The sequence below is a fragment of the Eptesicus fuscus genome, chromosome 18 (genome assembly GCF_027574615.1).
Source record: "Eptesicus fuscus isolate TK198812 chromosome 18, DD_ASM_mEF_20220401, whole genome shotgun sequence".
NCBI lineage: Eukaryota > Metazoa > Chordata > Mammalia > Chiroptera > Vespertilionidae > Eptesicus > Eptesicus fuscus.
Window position 1 is genome coordinate 35,885,233 of NC_072490.1, and position 12,301 is coordinate 35,897,533.

The 12,301-nt window shown below is 40.3% G+C and overlaps 1 protein-coding gene across 3 annotated transcripts in view; it reads right to left on the reverse strand.

Annotated features, from left to right (window-relative positions):
• Positions 1–12,301, reverse strand: part of ATG7 (autophagy related 7) — a 320,218-nt gene that overhangs the window by 184,757 nt on the left and 123,160 nt on the right. For all 3 annotated transcript variants that reach the window (XM_054708192.1, XM_054708191.1, XM_028127347.2), the window contains exons 8-11: positions 11,716–11,804; positions 9,684–9,805; positions 3,152–3,242; positions 2,249–2,393 (exon numbers count right to left, since the gene is read on the reverse strand). In XM_054708192.1, the coding sequence (XP_054564167.1) occupies positions 2,249–2,393; positions 3,152–3,242; positions 9,684–9,805; positions 11,716–11,804 (447 nt within the window). The remainder of the gene's footprint in view (positions 1–2,248; positions 2,394–3,151; positions 3,243–9,683; positions 9,806–11,715; positions 11,805–12,301) is intronic.

A 12,301-nucleotide genomic window follows, 5' to 3' on the forward strand; every position in this document is an offset into this window, starting at 1 on the left:
TTTTCATCTTATAAAGTCTTATAGAACCACACAACTTTAAAGTTGGATGGGATATCTAAAATTCTTAGTCTAATTACTTTGTTTTACATATATGGAAACTAAAGCCCAGAAAAGGAACGTGACTCACCTAAGGTCATAGATGTAGTTAATGGTGGGGAAAAATGAGATCCCTAGACTTGCAACCAAATGACGATGCCGACTTTTTGGGGGTTGAGGTGGGGTATGTGTATTTCAGTAGATCATAAATAAGCATAATTATTTTAAGAGAAGCTCTGATAGGATTAGCCGTAAAGCTAAGATTCTGCTCTCTCTCATTTCAATATCCTTCTATTAGGGACCTCGAAACTAAATTAGACTGACGATATCTAGGGGGAACAATCAATGTAGACCGAAGATTTGTTTTGGGATTTGAGAAAGACAGGCTAGAATCCATCCTTTGAAAACCTTAGTTTAGATCAATTGTTTGTTTTGATGTCCACAGTTAACTTTTTTGTCTACTAACCCAGCTAAATAATCTACCGTGGACAGAGAATGAAGGTATGAGAAATCCAAGTCACTTGTGCTTAGTTTGGGGATATTTATTTCTAAAGTATTGTTGCATTCTTTAAAGCAATGCTGAGTGGAGAGCAAGGAAGGCAGTCTGGGGACATGCTGGGCAGGGGGAAGAAAGCCAGATAAATTACAAACATGCCACGGGTTAGTCACATGCAGGTGGACTTTCACACTTAACTTCTGGCTTCCCGGAATGCTACACAGTTTAAATGGCTAATCTGCAAAGATTAAAGAAAATTACAATACTCAATGCTGGTGAGGATGTGGCAGTGAAACACCTGTTTTATTGGTTGAGAACGTAAACTGGTGTAATTTTTCTGGAAAGCAATTTGGCAATGTTTTTGGAGTCTTTAAAATGCACACATCCTTTGACCTACTTCCAGCAATCTTTCCTAGGAAATAGTCTGAAGATGTAATCACAAAGATATTCTTTGCAACATAATTTATGGCTATGTAAAAAATAATAAAAATTTATACTTAAGTAAAAAACTGGAATCAATGTTAATGCCTAACATTAGAGGAATGTCCCAGTAAATTATGTTTCCTCATATAAAAAGGCATATTATAAAGCCATTAAAAAGGTTTAATAGGTATCCTTTTTAATGACCTGGGAAAGTGTTTACATTGTTAATTGATAGAAGCAAGAGACATTATTATATATCATATATGGTTTTAAAATGTATATTAAACAAACACTGAAAGGAACAAAGTGAAAATGTGATAGAAAAATGGATAACTTTCCTTTTTTATAACTTTTACACAAGAGTGTTGTAAACCATAAAGAAAAAGACTAACATAATGAGTCACGAAAATTAAAAAAAAAACTTTATATGGCTAAATATACTTTAAATTAACATGCTGAGAAAAAGATTTGCATCATATAACAAAAAAAGGTTAATCCATGATAAAAAGAACTCCAAAACAATAAAAGAAACACAACCCAGAGGACATAAATAGAATAAATAAATTTCACAAATAAAAGAAATACAATTTAAGACTCACCCTCACTAATTAAAGAAATGCAAATAAAAAGCTCTGTTCCTCACATGTTTCTAGGAGCAGAGACTAGTCTAATGGTTTTGAAAGATAATTTAATTTGGGAAGAAAAAAAATTACTATAGCAATTCTACTTCTAGGACTTTTCCCCAAAAGAAATAATACTATGATTATGTAAAGATATAAGTGTAAAAATGTTCATACCATCATCATCTCTAAAAGAAAAATATGCTGACACTGATTAAACAAACCGAGAACGCAGTCATACAATGGAATAGTACATATACATAATATGGAATACATAAAAAAGAGCCATAATTATATTTATATTAAGTTAAAAATAAAAACCTGTTATAGACAGTATGCTATGATCCAATTTTCATAAAAATAAGTAACAGCAATGATGACAAATGTCTCTCATTTGTACATGCCTATGAACACTTCAGGGAAAAATATACTGCATATTAATCTATAAAGTCTACTTAATTCTGGGAAATGTGGCTTGGGATAGAGATGGAGGGACTTTGTGTTTTTACCTTATAATAAAAGCATGTATTCCTTTTATATTTAAAAATAAACTGAGGGGGAGGGAGAAGGAAGAGAGAGAGAGAGGAGAAAGGGCATCTGGGTGGAAGGCAATCAGATATAGTAAAATGGGAAGAGAAGCTTCAAAGGTACCATTTGGCCCCCAAAAACTTACCATCAGTGTCCTAGCTACATTACAGCCCAAGGTGCCAGCTCCAAGCAGCAGACATTTGACAGACACAACTTTGTCTAAGTCCAAAGTAGGCACCAATCTCCAACACATCAATTTGAGATTTAGATCCACTGATGACTCAGCTAATCTAGAAAATGAGAGAATTATTTATTTATTCAGTCAATCACTCATTTATACCCCAATTTTGGTCTTTTTGAATAGAAGTAGCTGTATAGGAAAAGAAGAAACAAATACTAAGGAAATTAGGATCAAAGGAAAAATAAGATGAAGCTTGAGGGTAAAAGGGGAGGAGAAAGGTTACTGTACAGAATCATAACACTGTAGTCCTCTGCAATTGTTAGAAATAGGCCACATATTTTATACTAAGCTCCTGGCAGTGAAGATGAAAACGGAAGCATGACTGGTACTAGAAGTCATTGTGTCCATAAATAAAAACACACCAGCTACCAGCTGCTTTAGAAGAAAGTTTTTCCTAATACTGAAAACAGAGATTTTCTTCCATGCCACTCTCCCTTAAATACAATATTGGTTTCCATAAAATATTTCTTATAATGTCCTTCATTGTAGGCTACTAGAACAAAATTAAAGGGCAATGAATAAAGGACTACAACATGCTGCAGGTATACAGTTCTTAGAGTCTATGCTTGAAGCAAGAACAAAATTTAGAATGTCTAGATGAACAGATGAACTGTGTGCCCTTCAGGATATCCATCATTAATATTAATTCCCACAACCAAACTTAAATTATGAGTTAGACAGCAAAGAATGCAATAACACCCATTGTTCATGTGAATGGCACCCCTGGACTGAATTGTGCAGTGCCATTGACCTCATAGAACCTGGTGTGCGAAAGACCCATTGAAGAAACTATCTTCCAAAATATACCTTTTAGGGTCCATGCACTCACTGAGGTTCACCATCCTTGGTCCCATGCCTCCTTTCTGGTTCTTTTCCCATCCAACTGCTTTGGGACAATCTTAAAGCAAATAAAACAATAAATTTAATGAAGGAGGGAAGGATAAAAACAAGTCAGTCAAGCAGCAAGATGGCCCATACACTGATAAACTTTTGGTACACTTTTCTCAAAAAGGTTCTTGGGCCTGAATTTGCATCTACTTGCCTCAGTTGTCTTACCATCTTCCATGGCTACTAGGAATCTTGTTTAGAGGCCAGTAGATCTGTAGAGGAGCTTCTGAAATAGCCCTCAATTCTAGCCCAAGTTGCTTTGATTTCTGCAGTTGCTCAAATAAAAACAATCATATTTGGCATTGGTATAACCCTGTTGAAGGTTCTCTATCTAAGGAAACAGATTACTGTGATGGCAGCACAGCTTCTGATGAAGTTCCCACTGGGATGTGAACAGTACATCCATTCTGTTCCTCATTTTTGTGTACCTCTGCTCAGCCACTCAACTCCATCATTGTGTACCTACCTGTGGGCAGATCTCAGTTCAAGAAGATTGTCCCTCTGTTAAACTGGCCTTTCCTTTAAGCTCATCCTTATCCATTCAGACTTTCCCCTTCCCTATCTCTTTTAACCTCTGCTATGGGTGCCTATGTAACTCCAATTCTGGCAGTTCAGAAGGTAAGGATCCTGTGGCTAATAGACATGGGAAATACCTCTGGACCCATTTCTGTGCTCCCTATCCACTCCTTACCACCATCCAAATCTGGAGATTCAGGTGGCATGTGAGGGATATAAAAGCTTTGAGAAGCCTACAGTAAAGGAACACTGAATTTAATTTGGCTTTGTGTTTCCAAAATTTACCTGGCTCTCAGTATCTCCTTCCATCACTGGTAACACATTCAGGGAAATGCAGCTCTATTCTACTGTTGCAAAATCTTCTTAAAAACCTCACTTGCTTTGTAGAATACTCCTGCTACCTCCTCACCTTAATGGAAACCTGACTTTCTTGGTGAAAACTTGCTAATGGGGTCCAGCCACTCTCTTACACTTCCCACATCTCTAGATCTCAGTCCGTTTCTCACTGAATCCTTGAAATTCACAATAAAGCCTCAATTCCTTCGCAGGGAATTCATCCACCTACATCCCACCCAAACTGTCTGCCTTACATGAGTCTCTGAAGGAACAGAAACTCCTTGACTTAATGTACCAAACTACTGGGAGAAATTTTGTTTCTAATGATACACTGGTGTTCTTTGGCCACTCTCCACCTTTTAGATTTCTACTGACACCTCTATTTTTCTTTCCTTGAAAACTTACCTTTTGACCTTTCTTAAAAAAAAAAAAATAGTATTGCACCCTTCGGTTTGGCTCAGTGGATAGAGTGTTGGCCTGTGGAGTGAAGGGTCCCAGGTTCAATTCCAGTCAGGGGCACATGCCCAGGTTGCAGGCTCGATCCCCAGTAGGGGGCGTGTAGGAGGCAGCCAATCAATGGTTCTCATCATTGATGTTTCTCTCTCTCCCTTTCCCTTCCTCACTGAAATCAATAAAAATCTTAAAAAATTAAAAAATATTGCTTAATATAATTATGGGACCTAGAAGGTGTTGATTTCATTTACATATGAAGAAAGTTTTTCCTAATACTGAAAACAGAGATTTTTTTTTTAATATCATTGTGAAAAGATGAGATAGGATGACCAATGGAAAACCTTGGGACCAATCATGCTGGAAAGCTACTTGAGCCTCAATTTGGCTGGGGGGCATCATTCACAGAAAGAAGTCCAAAAACAAACGCCCCTTCTTGTTCTAATTCAGGCCTTTGGTGTGGTCCTGTTTTCAAAGTCATGAAAAATTAAAACTGATATAATAAATTTGAGTTCTTAAAGAGGTTAAAACTTCAAAATTTTTTTCTTACTAAGTCATCTTTTCTTACTATTCTTATGTTAATAAAAAATGCTTCCCTAATCCACAGCATAAGAAACCTGGCAAGTACAGTCTAGTACTATAGTTTATAACTCCAGACTAAGCTTTCTCATTAAAAAAAAATCATGGGACAAAAACAAAATATCATTTCAAATTAAAATATCTCAGTACTCAAAATGCTGTAGCTATTTCTAAGAAAATTAGATGTATTTTAAACTTATTGACAATGAAAAAATTCTATACAGGGTGTCCCCCCAAAATGTATACACACTTTAATAGCTGATAGCTCAACTTTGAAAATGAAATATCCTACCTAATAAAAGAGTAATATGCAAATTGACTGCACATTCACTACACCAAAGCCACGCCCACCAGCCAATCAGGGTGAGCATGCAAATTAACCCAACCAAGATGGCGGTTAATTCGCATACATAGGCGCCCTGAGCGGACCCCCTACGACAGATCGCAGGGAGCTGGGGGTTGCTTCAGCCTGGTGCAGGAGTGGACCCCCTGAGATTGATCGCAGGGAGCTGGGGGTTGCTTCAGCCTGGAGCAGGAGTGGACCCTCTGAGATCGATTGCAGGGAGCTGGGTGTCCGATCCGGCACCAAAACGAAAGCCTCTGCCAGAGGCTTTGGGACTGGTGCACGAGCGGACCCCCTGCGATCGATCGCAGGGAGCTGGGTGTCCGCTCTGGCCCCAGGCCAAAAGCCTCCACCAATAGTAAGCAGGTCCACTCCTGCTTCAGCCTGGTGCAGGAGTGGACCCCCTGTGATCGATTGCAAGGAGCTGGGTGTCCACTCCGGCCCTAGGCCTAAAGCATCCGCTGGAGGCTTTTGGCCTGGTACTGGAGCAGACCCCCTGCAATCAATCGCAGGGAGCTGGGGGTCCGCTCCTTGCCAAGAGGCTTTCGGTCTGGGCAGGCCTGGGCAGGCCTGGGCAGGGGCTGAGCCGGAGATCAGAAGGAGCTTGAGTGGCCTGCCCAGGCCTAAAGCTTCGGCCAGAGGCTTTAGGCCTGGGCAGGGCCCAGCCCTCGATTGGTGTGAACTATAGAGGAAACACCTTTTCTGACTGCACATTGGCTAAGTTTCCTGTATGCCACTGGTAATATTCTTGGTAACTTGGGTAATAAGAATCCAAAAAGGTGAATTAGGGTTTTTCCACCACACTTCTGAGAAAAAAATGAAGGTCCACTGCTGGAGGGCTAACAAATGTCATATCCTGCCCTAGCCGGTTTGACTCAGTGGATAATGCCTCAGCCTGCAGACAGCAGGGTCTGGGTTCGATTCTGATCAAGGGCATGTACCTAGGTTGCAGGCTCCTCCCTGGCTGGGGCCCAGATCAGGGCTCATGCAGGAGGCAACCAAAGTGTTCCTCTCACTTTGATGTTTCTCTCTGTCTTTCCCTTTCTCTTCCACATTCTCTAAAAGTCAATGGAAACATATCCTCAGGTGAGGATAAAAAATAAATAAATGCATATCCTATGAAAGACACATCTTGAAAATGCCTAAAGAAAGTTGTCATTTTTTCTTGGTGAAGGGACTGGAGTCCGTGTTGATGAAAACACGTTGGTGGCTGCAGTGACTGGCAGTGGCTGCAGCAGTGGGGTGATGGGGCTGGTGCCTTCCCCTGATCAGCCCGGTTGCCTCCCACAAAGGGAGGCCAGACTGTGGCTTAGGCCCGCTCCCCGTGGGGCTCAGGCCTAAGCTGTCAGTAGGACATCCCCTGAGGCTCCCAGTATGTGAGAGGGGGCAGGTTGGGCTGAGGGACCCCCGACTCCCAGTGCACGAATTTCGTGCACCGGGCCCCTAGTATTTTAATAAAATCCTATATAATAAAAGCATAATATGCTAAGTGTCAACCATTCGTTCGACCGTTCCACCAGTCACTATGACACACACTGACCACCAGGGGGAAGACACTCCAACCGGTAGGTTAGCTTGCTGCTGGGGTCTGGCTGATTAGGACTGGGCTAGACTGGGCTACACTGGCTAGACGGTCGGACATGCCCTGGAGCCCTCCCGTGATCCCTCTCACAGTCCCTCCCCGGCCAGCCAGCCCTGATCGGGACTGGGCTAGATGGGCTCTCCTGTGGTCCCTCCCAGGCTCCAATTGGCCCCAATCTGGACTGGGTGAGACAGGCTGGACACGCCCTGGAGCCCTCCCGTGGTCCCTCCAAGGCTGGCCAGCGTCCATCGGCCCCAATCAGGACTGGGCGAGATGGCCCTGATCGACCCTGATCACCAGCCAGGCCTAGGGACCTCACTGGTGCACGAATTCGTGCATGAGGCCTCTAGTTACCTTTATAACTATTCAAAGTGCCTGTATACATTTTTGGGATACTGTATATATGGCAATATTTAATCTATCATACCTGCCTCCATATAAACTACATCTGTAAGTCATATCCAAAATTATTGAGAAAATATTTTTAGGGGAAACTTAGGACCTGTTTTCCCAGTTAGTCAACTAGGAGAAGAACATCAGGACAGGAGTTAAAATGAGGGCTCTCCCACCCTCCGCAGCGTCTGCTGCCTCCTTCAGCCAGTTGCCAGGATACTCTTTATATCAGCAATGGAGGGTGGGCTTGGCTGCACTACGAAGAGCATAAGAAAATATAGGATATTTAAAATTATACTTGTGATACCACTGCAACTATGGGATGTCTTAGAAATACTAAAAAAACCTTCAGTTCACACTATAATACAGAATAATTATTTAGAAAGATTCTTTTTAAATCCTCACCCAAGGATATGTTGTTGTTTTTTAATTTTACTGATTTTAGAGTGGAAGGGAGAGAGAAACATAGATGTGAAAGAGAAACATCCATTGGTTGCCTCCCAATGCAACTCAACCGGGCATCAAACCTGCAAACCTAAGTATGTGTCCTGACCAGGGATCGATCTTGAAACTCTTTGGTGTATGGGACGATGCTTCAAGCAACTGAACCACCTGGCCAGGGTGAAAGATAAAGTTTAATTTACAGCTAAAAGGGGAACTATTAATTCGCATTAAAAAAAAAATAAAGAAAAACTGCCTTTCCATCTACACTCAAAAAAGATGTATTGAGACATTACTGGATTATAGAAAGCCTCTTTTTCAAATGTAAATGCAGTGTTTCCTGGGTTTGCCAGTTCCATCAAGCATCAGTAATATTGGGAGCAGGGAATAAGAGTAATTCAATGACTTTATCTTTAAAATGGAAAGAAAAGTGCCTCCCCCAAGGGTGATTGGCAGGATTTAGGGAGGGAAGTATGGAAGGTGATGGTGGCCAACCAGGTGTAGACCAGGCCCACATTACTTGTTAGTTAACCTCATTCCCCTAGAACTACCCTCAGGTTGTGGCTTTAACATAACAAAAGTACAGCATGTATGTTAGCATCACATGGAAGCTATTTTAGAATGTGCCAGAAGAGGGTGCTAAACCAAATGCAATTAACTAAAATAGCAGGGAGGCAATGGATTTCTTATGGCTCAAAGTAACAAGTAAACCACTTCCCCAATTGCCTGACAAAGCACTTCATGATCAATCTCTCTGAGAAGTCTAATTAAGACATTTCTCAGTGCTACAGCAAAGAATTACTGATAAAATGTCATCAGAGTAATCCTGGATCCTTTTGAATTCTGCATTCTAGAAATGCCATCTCAGAAGAAATATTAACATCCTCCCTTCCCCGCCCCACCACTAAAACACTTTAAGGCACATGACTTGTGGATTAAAGAAAGCAATGTGCCTTGAAGCTATGTGGGACATTGTAAGGAATGAATTGAACAATGTATGTGAAACTACTCTGAAAAGCATGTAAGACACAAAAATCTGAGGGATCCTTTTGGAGAATGCTGGGCTTATTTAGTGTGACAGGAAATTAACATAAATCAGCATTTATAAAGCACCTATAACATGCCAGACCTTGTGTTCTGTCTTTTACACAGGACAGATTCTTCATAAGGAATATTCCCTGTGGTGGGTACTAGTAAGTATCACCTTTATTTTACTCAAACTTCAACATGTGTTCTGTGACATGAATATAAACATAAGTGTAACACACACACACACACACACACACACACACACCCCTATATAAAATGTCTGTGAGCCCAAGTTTCCTTATTTATGAAAGGAGGAGAATAGCTGATGTCTATCACACAGGACCAAATGAAAAATATTAAATATGGAAAGAGACATGGCACTTTTGCTCACTCATTTATTGCATGGAGAGTAGAATCACACACAACTTAAGTTTGTATCAAATAAGTATGTCAGTGCATTAATATTTCATTTTTCCTTTAAGAAGGGTCAGGAATAAAGATTGTGTCTTAAGCAAAAATAAAAACAAAACTAAGGGGAAAACATCCTTAAGATTGAAAAATCCTGCCTGGAGAATATTTCCTGGGGACAATCTTTGCCTTCGTGCCTGTCAGACTAGCAGAGCTGCTCTCTGTTCAAGGGAGGTGATCACATTGACAAAGAGGTAGAAATTGTACTTTTCTCTCCCTTCTGCTGCTATTGTAAAAGGATGAAAGGAAAGTTAAGCCTGATGAGGTTTATGATAAATAATAATTATATGCATTTTCAAAGACCAGCAAATTACCTGGGCTAAAAGCCATTTCTGGAAGCTTCACTTCGAAGATGATGCTGTGAGTGATGTCTCTGACCCCCTGCAAGGTGCGGTCCCGGAAGCAGAGGACTTCAACAGACTGGAAACTACTACTCCTGAAGGTTTTTAGTTTTTTAAGGAAGGAAAAGAAAGAGCTCACATTAGAACTTCAGCAAACCCAGGTGGAAAGAATGCAATTCACTGTAATTATGCTTCCCTGACACCCTCAAGGGATGGGCTTTAACCTTTGAGAGATTCTGAAGACATCCTTGTATGCTTCCTTTGTCTCAGTGCTTAGAGGCTGAAGGTGGAATAGGCTGTGATTTCTTTCTAGGTGAATTTCATATAACAATCTTAAATAATTCTGACAAATGAATCTTAAATGTAGGAGAAAAAAGCTTACAAGACATTGAAAAGAATGGCTAGCACATGCATGGGTTCTGCTGGTCGCTCTTCTCTCCATCTGCACTTAAATTCTATGATGCCACGCTTCAGTAGTTAGGAAGCCCATTTGCACTAGATAGACTGACCACCTGGATAAGTAAGTATAACCATTCTCCCGCTGGGGACAATCTATAACTTAGCTACCTTCATTATTTTAAAGTAAACATTTTGACTTAAGCAGCCACAAAGACAAGTACACAACTTTTAAATATAAAGGAGCCTGTCTCATGGCTTCTCCCAGTTACTAACCACCCCTTCAACAGTAACTACTACTCTAACTTCCAAGTCCATACATGGCTCTTGCATATTTTGATCTTCACATAGATGGAATCATAGAGTATATATTCTTTTATATCCAGCTTATTTCACTCAACATTATGTTTTTAAAACTCATCTATATTGATACATATATCGGCAGTTCACTAAAATTTGTAACATAGCATTCCATTGCAATGAATACACCGCGATTTATTCCACTCCATTTCATTACTGAATGACATATGGGTTATTCCCGGTTTGGGGTTATTAAGAATAATGCTGGGATAGCCTGGCCTATGTGGCTTAGTGGTTGAGCATCAATCTATGAACCAAGAGGTCACCAGTTGATTCCCAGTCAGGGCACATGCCTGGGTTGTAGGCTCCATCCCCAGTAGGGGGTGTGCAGGAGGCAGCCGATCAATGATGTTTCTCTCTCATTGATGTTTCTATCTCTCTATTCCTCTCCCTTCCTCTCTCTAAAATTCAATGAAAAAAAAATTTTTTTTAATATTCTGTATTTTTAAAATTCACTTAAAAAAAATACTCGTCCAAGGATATGTTTTATTTTTAATTGATTTTTAGAGAGAGAAGAAGGGAGAGAGAAAAAAAAATGTGAGAGAGAAACATCGATTGGTTGCCTCCCATATGTGCCCTGATCACAGGAATCAAACTCACAACCTTTTGGTGTACGGGAAGATGCTCCAACAAACTGAGCCTCCCAGCCATAAACATTCTTGATATGTCTTTTGCTTGTATCTGAGTGAGCATTTATGTATGATATATACTTGAGAGTACAATTGCTGAACTAAGGATATTTTTAACTGTGATAGATACTGCCAGTTTTCCAGCAGTGTCTGAGAGTTCCAATTGCTCCATATCTTCAACAAGACCTGGTATTGTGATTTATTAATGATTAGTATTTCATTTTATTTCCTTGATGACCAATGATGTTGAGCATTTTTTCAAATGTATATTGGCCTTTTAAGTACCCTCTTTTTAAATTATTTTAGGGTGGGACAAAAGAAGGCTGGAAGCAACAGGATAATCCTATCCGAAAGCTGAAGAGAGGGCTGAAGAATTTCAGGGTCAGGACCTCTGGCTACCTTGCCCTGCCATATTCTAAAACATCTTTAATACAGCATGGTCACAGTCTGCAGCTTCATAACAGGCCTGCTTAGGGGCTCACCACTGATGGAATTGGATCATGACTGACTGATTGACTCCCACCTGGTTTGTGTGCCAGAAGTGAAAAAAAATGCAGACACAGGCAGACACATTGTCAAAAACATATAGACAAAAAGACAGTCACATGTAAATACTGTACCATTTGTGGGCTGCTAGGACCAAAAAATTCCTCAAAGGCCATCCAGGGTATTGGGCTAAGTTACAGGGATCATATACACCAACTGTTATCTGTGAACATAAAAGACTTTCTGAATGAGTCAAGTATTATGTCAGATTCACAATACAGACATTGCTAATACTTGCTCTTCACTTTTTATGCTGTTCTGCAAAAGCATTAATAATTAGACACTTGGTGAAGGGCTATAGGGAAGAGAAGAAAGCAAAATGATATATGTATGGACGACAGAACTTCTTGATGGCAGAAGCTATCAAATTCTTCTCTGTACTCCTGTACCTTGTACTGGGCCTGGCAGAGATTAGAAACTAGATACATTTAAAAGGAAGAAAGGTTGAAAGGAAGACAGGGAGGGAGGGAGTACTGTCAACTGTCAGGGCTCACATAGGAAAAAAACCTCTCCTAAAGAGACAATCTGTAAAAATTGCTAATTTTTATATAATGAGACCATCACAGGGCTACTATCATTGTCACTGTAAGTCTATAGTCAGATCAAATTAAAAAGCCAGATGCCCTTGATTGCTGACATGTTTTCTACCACTCCTTCCCA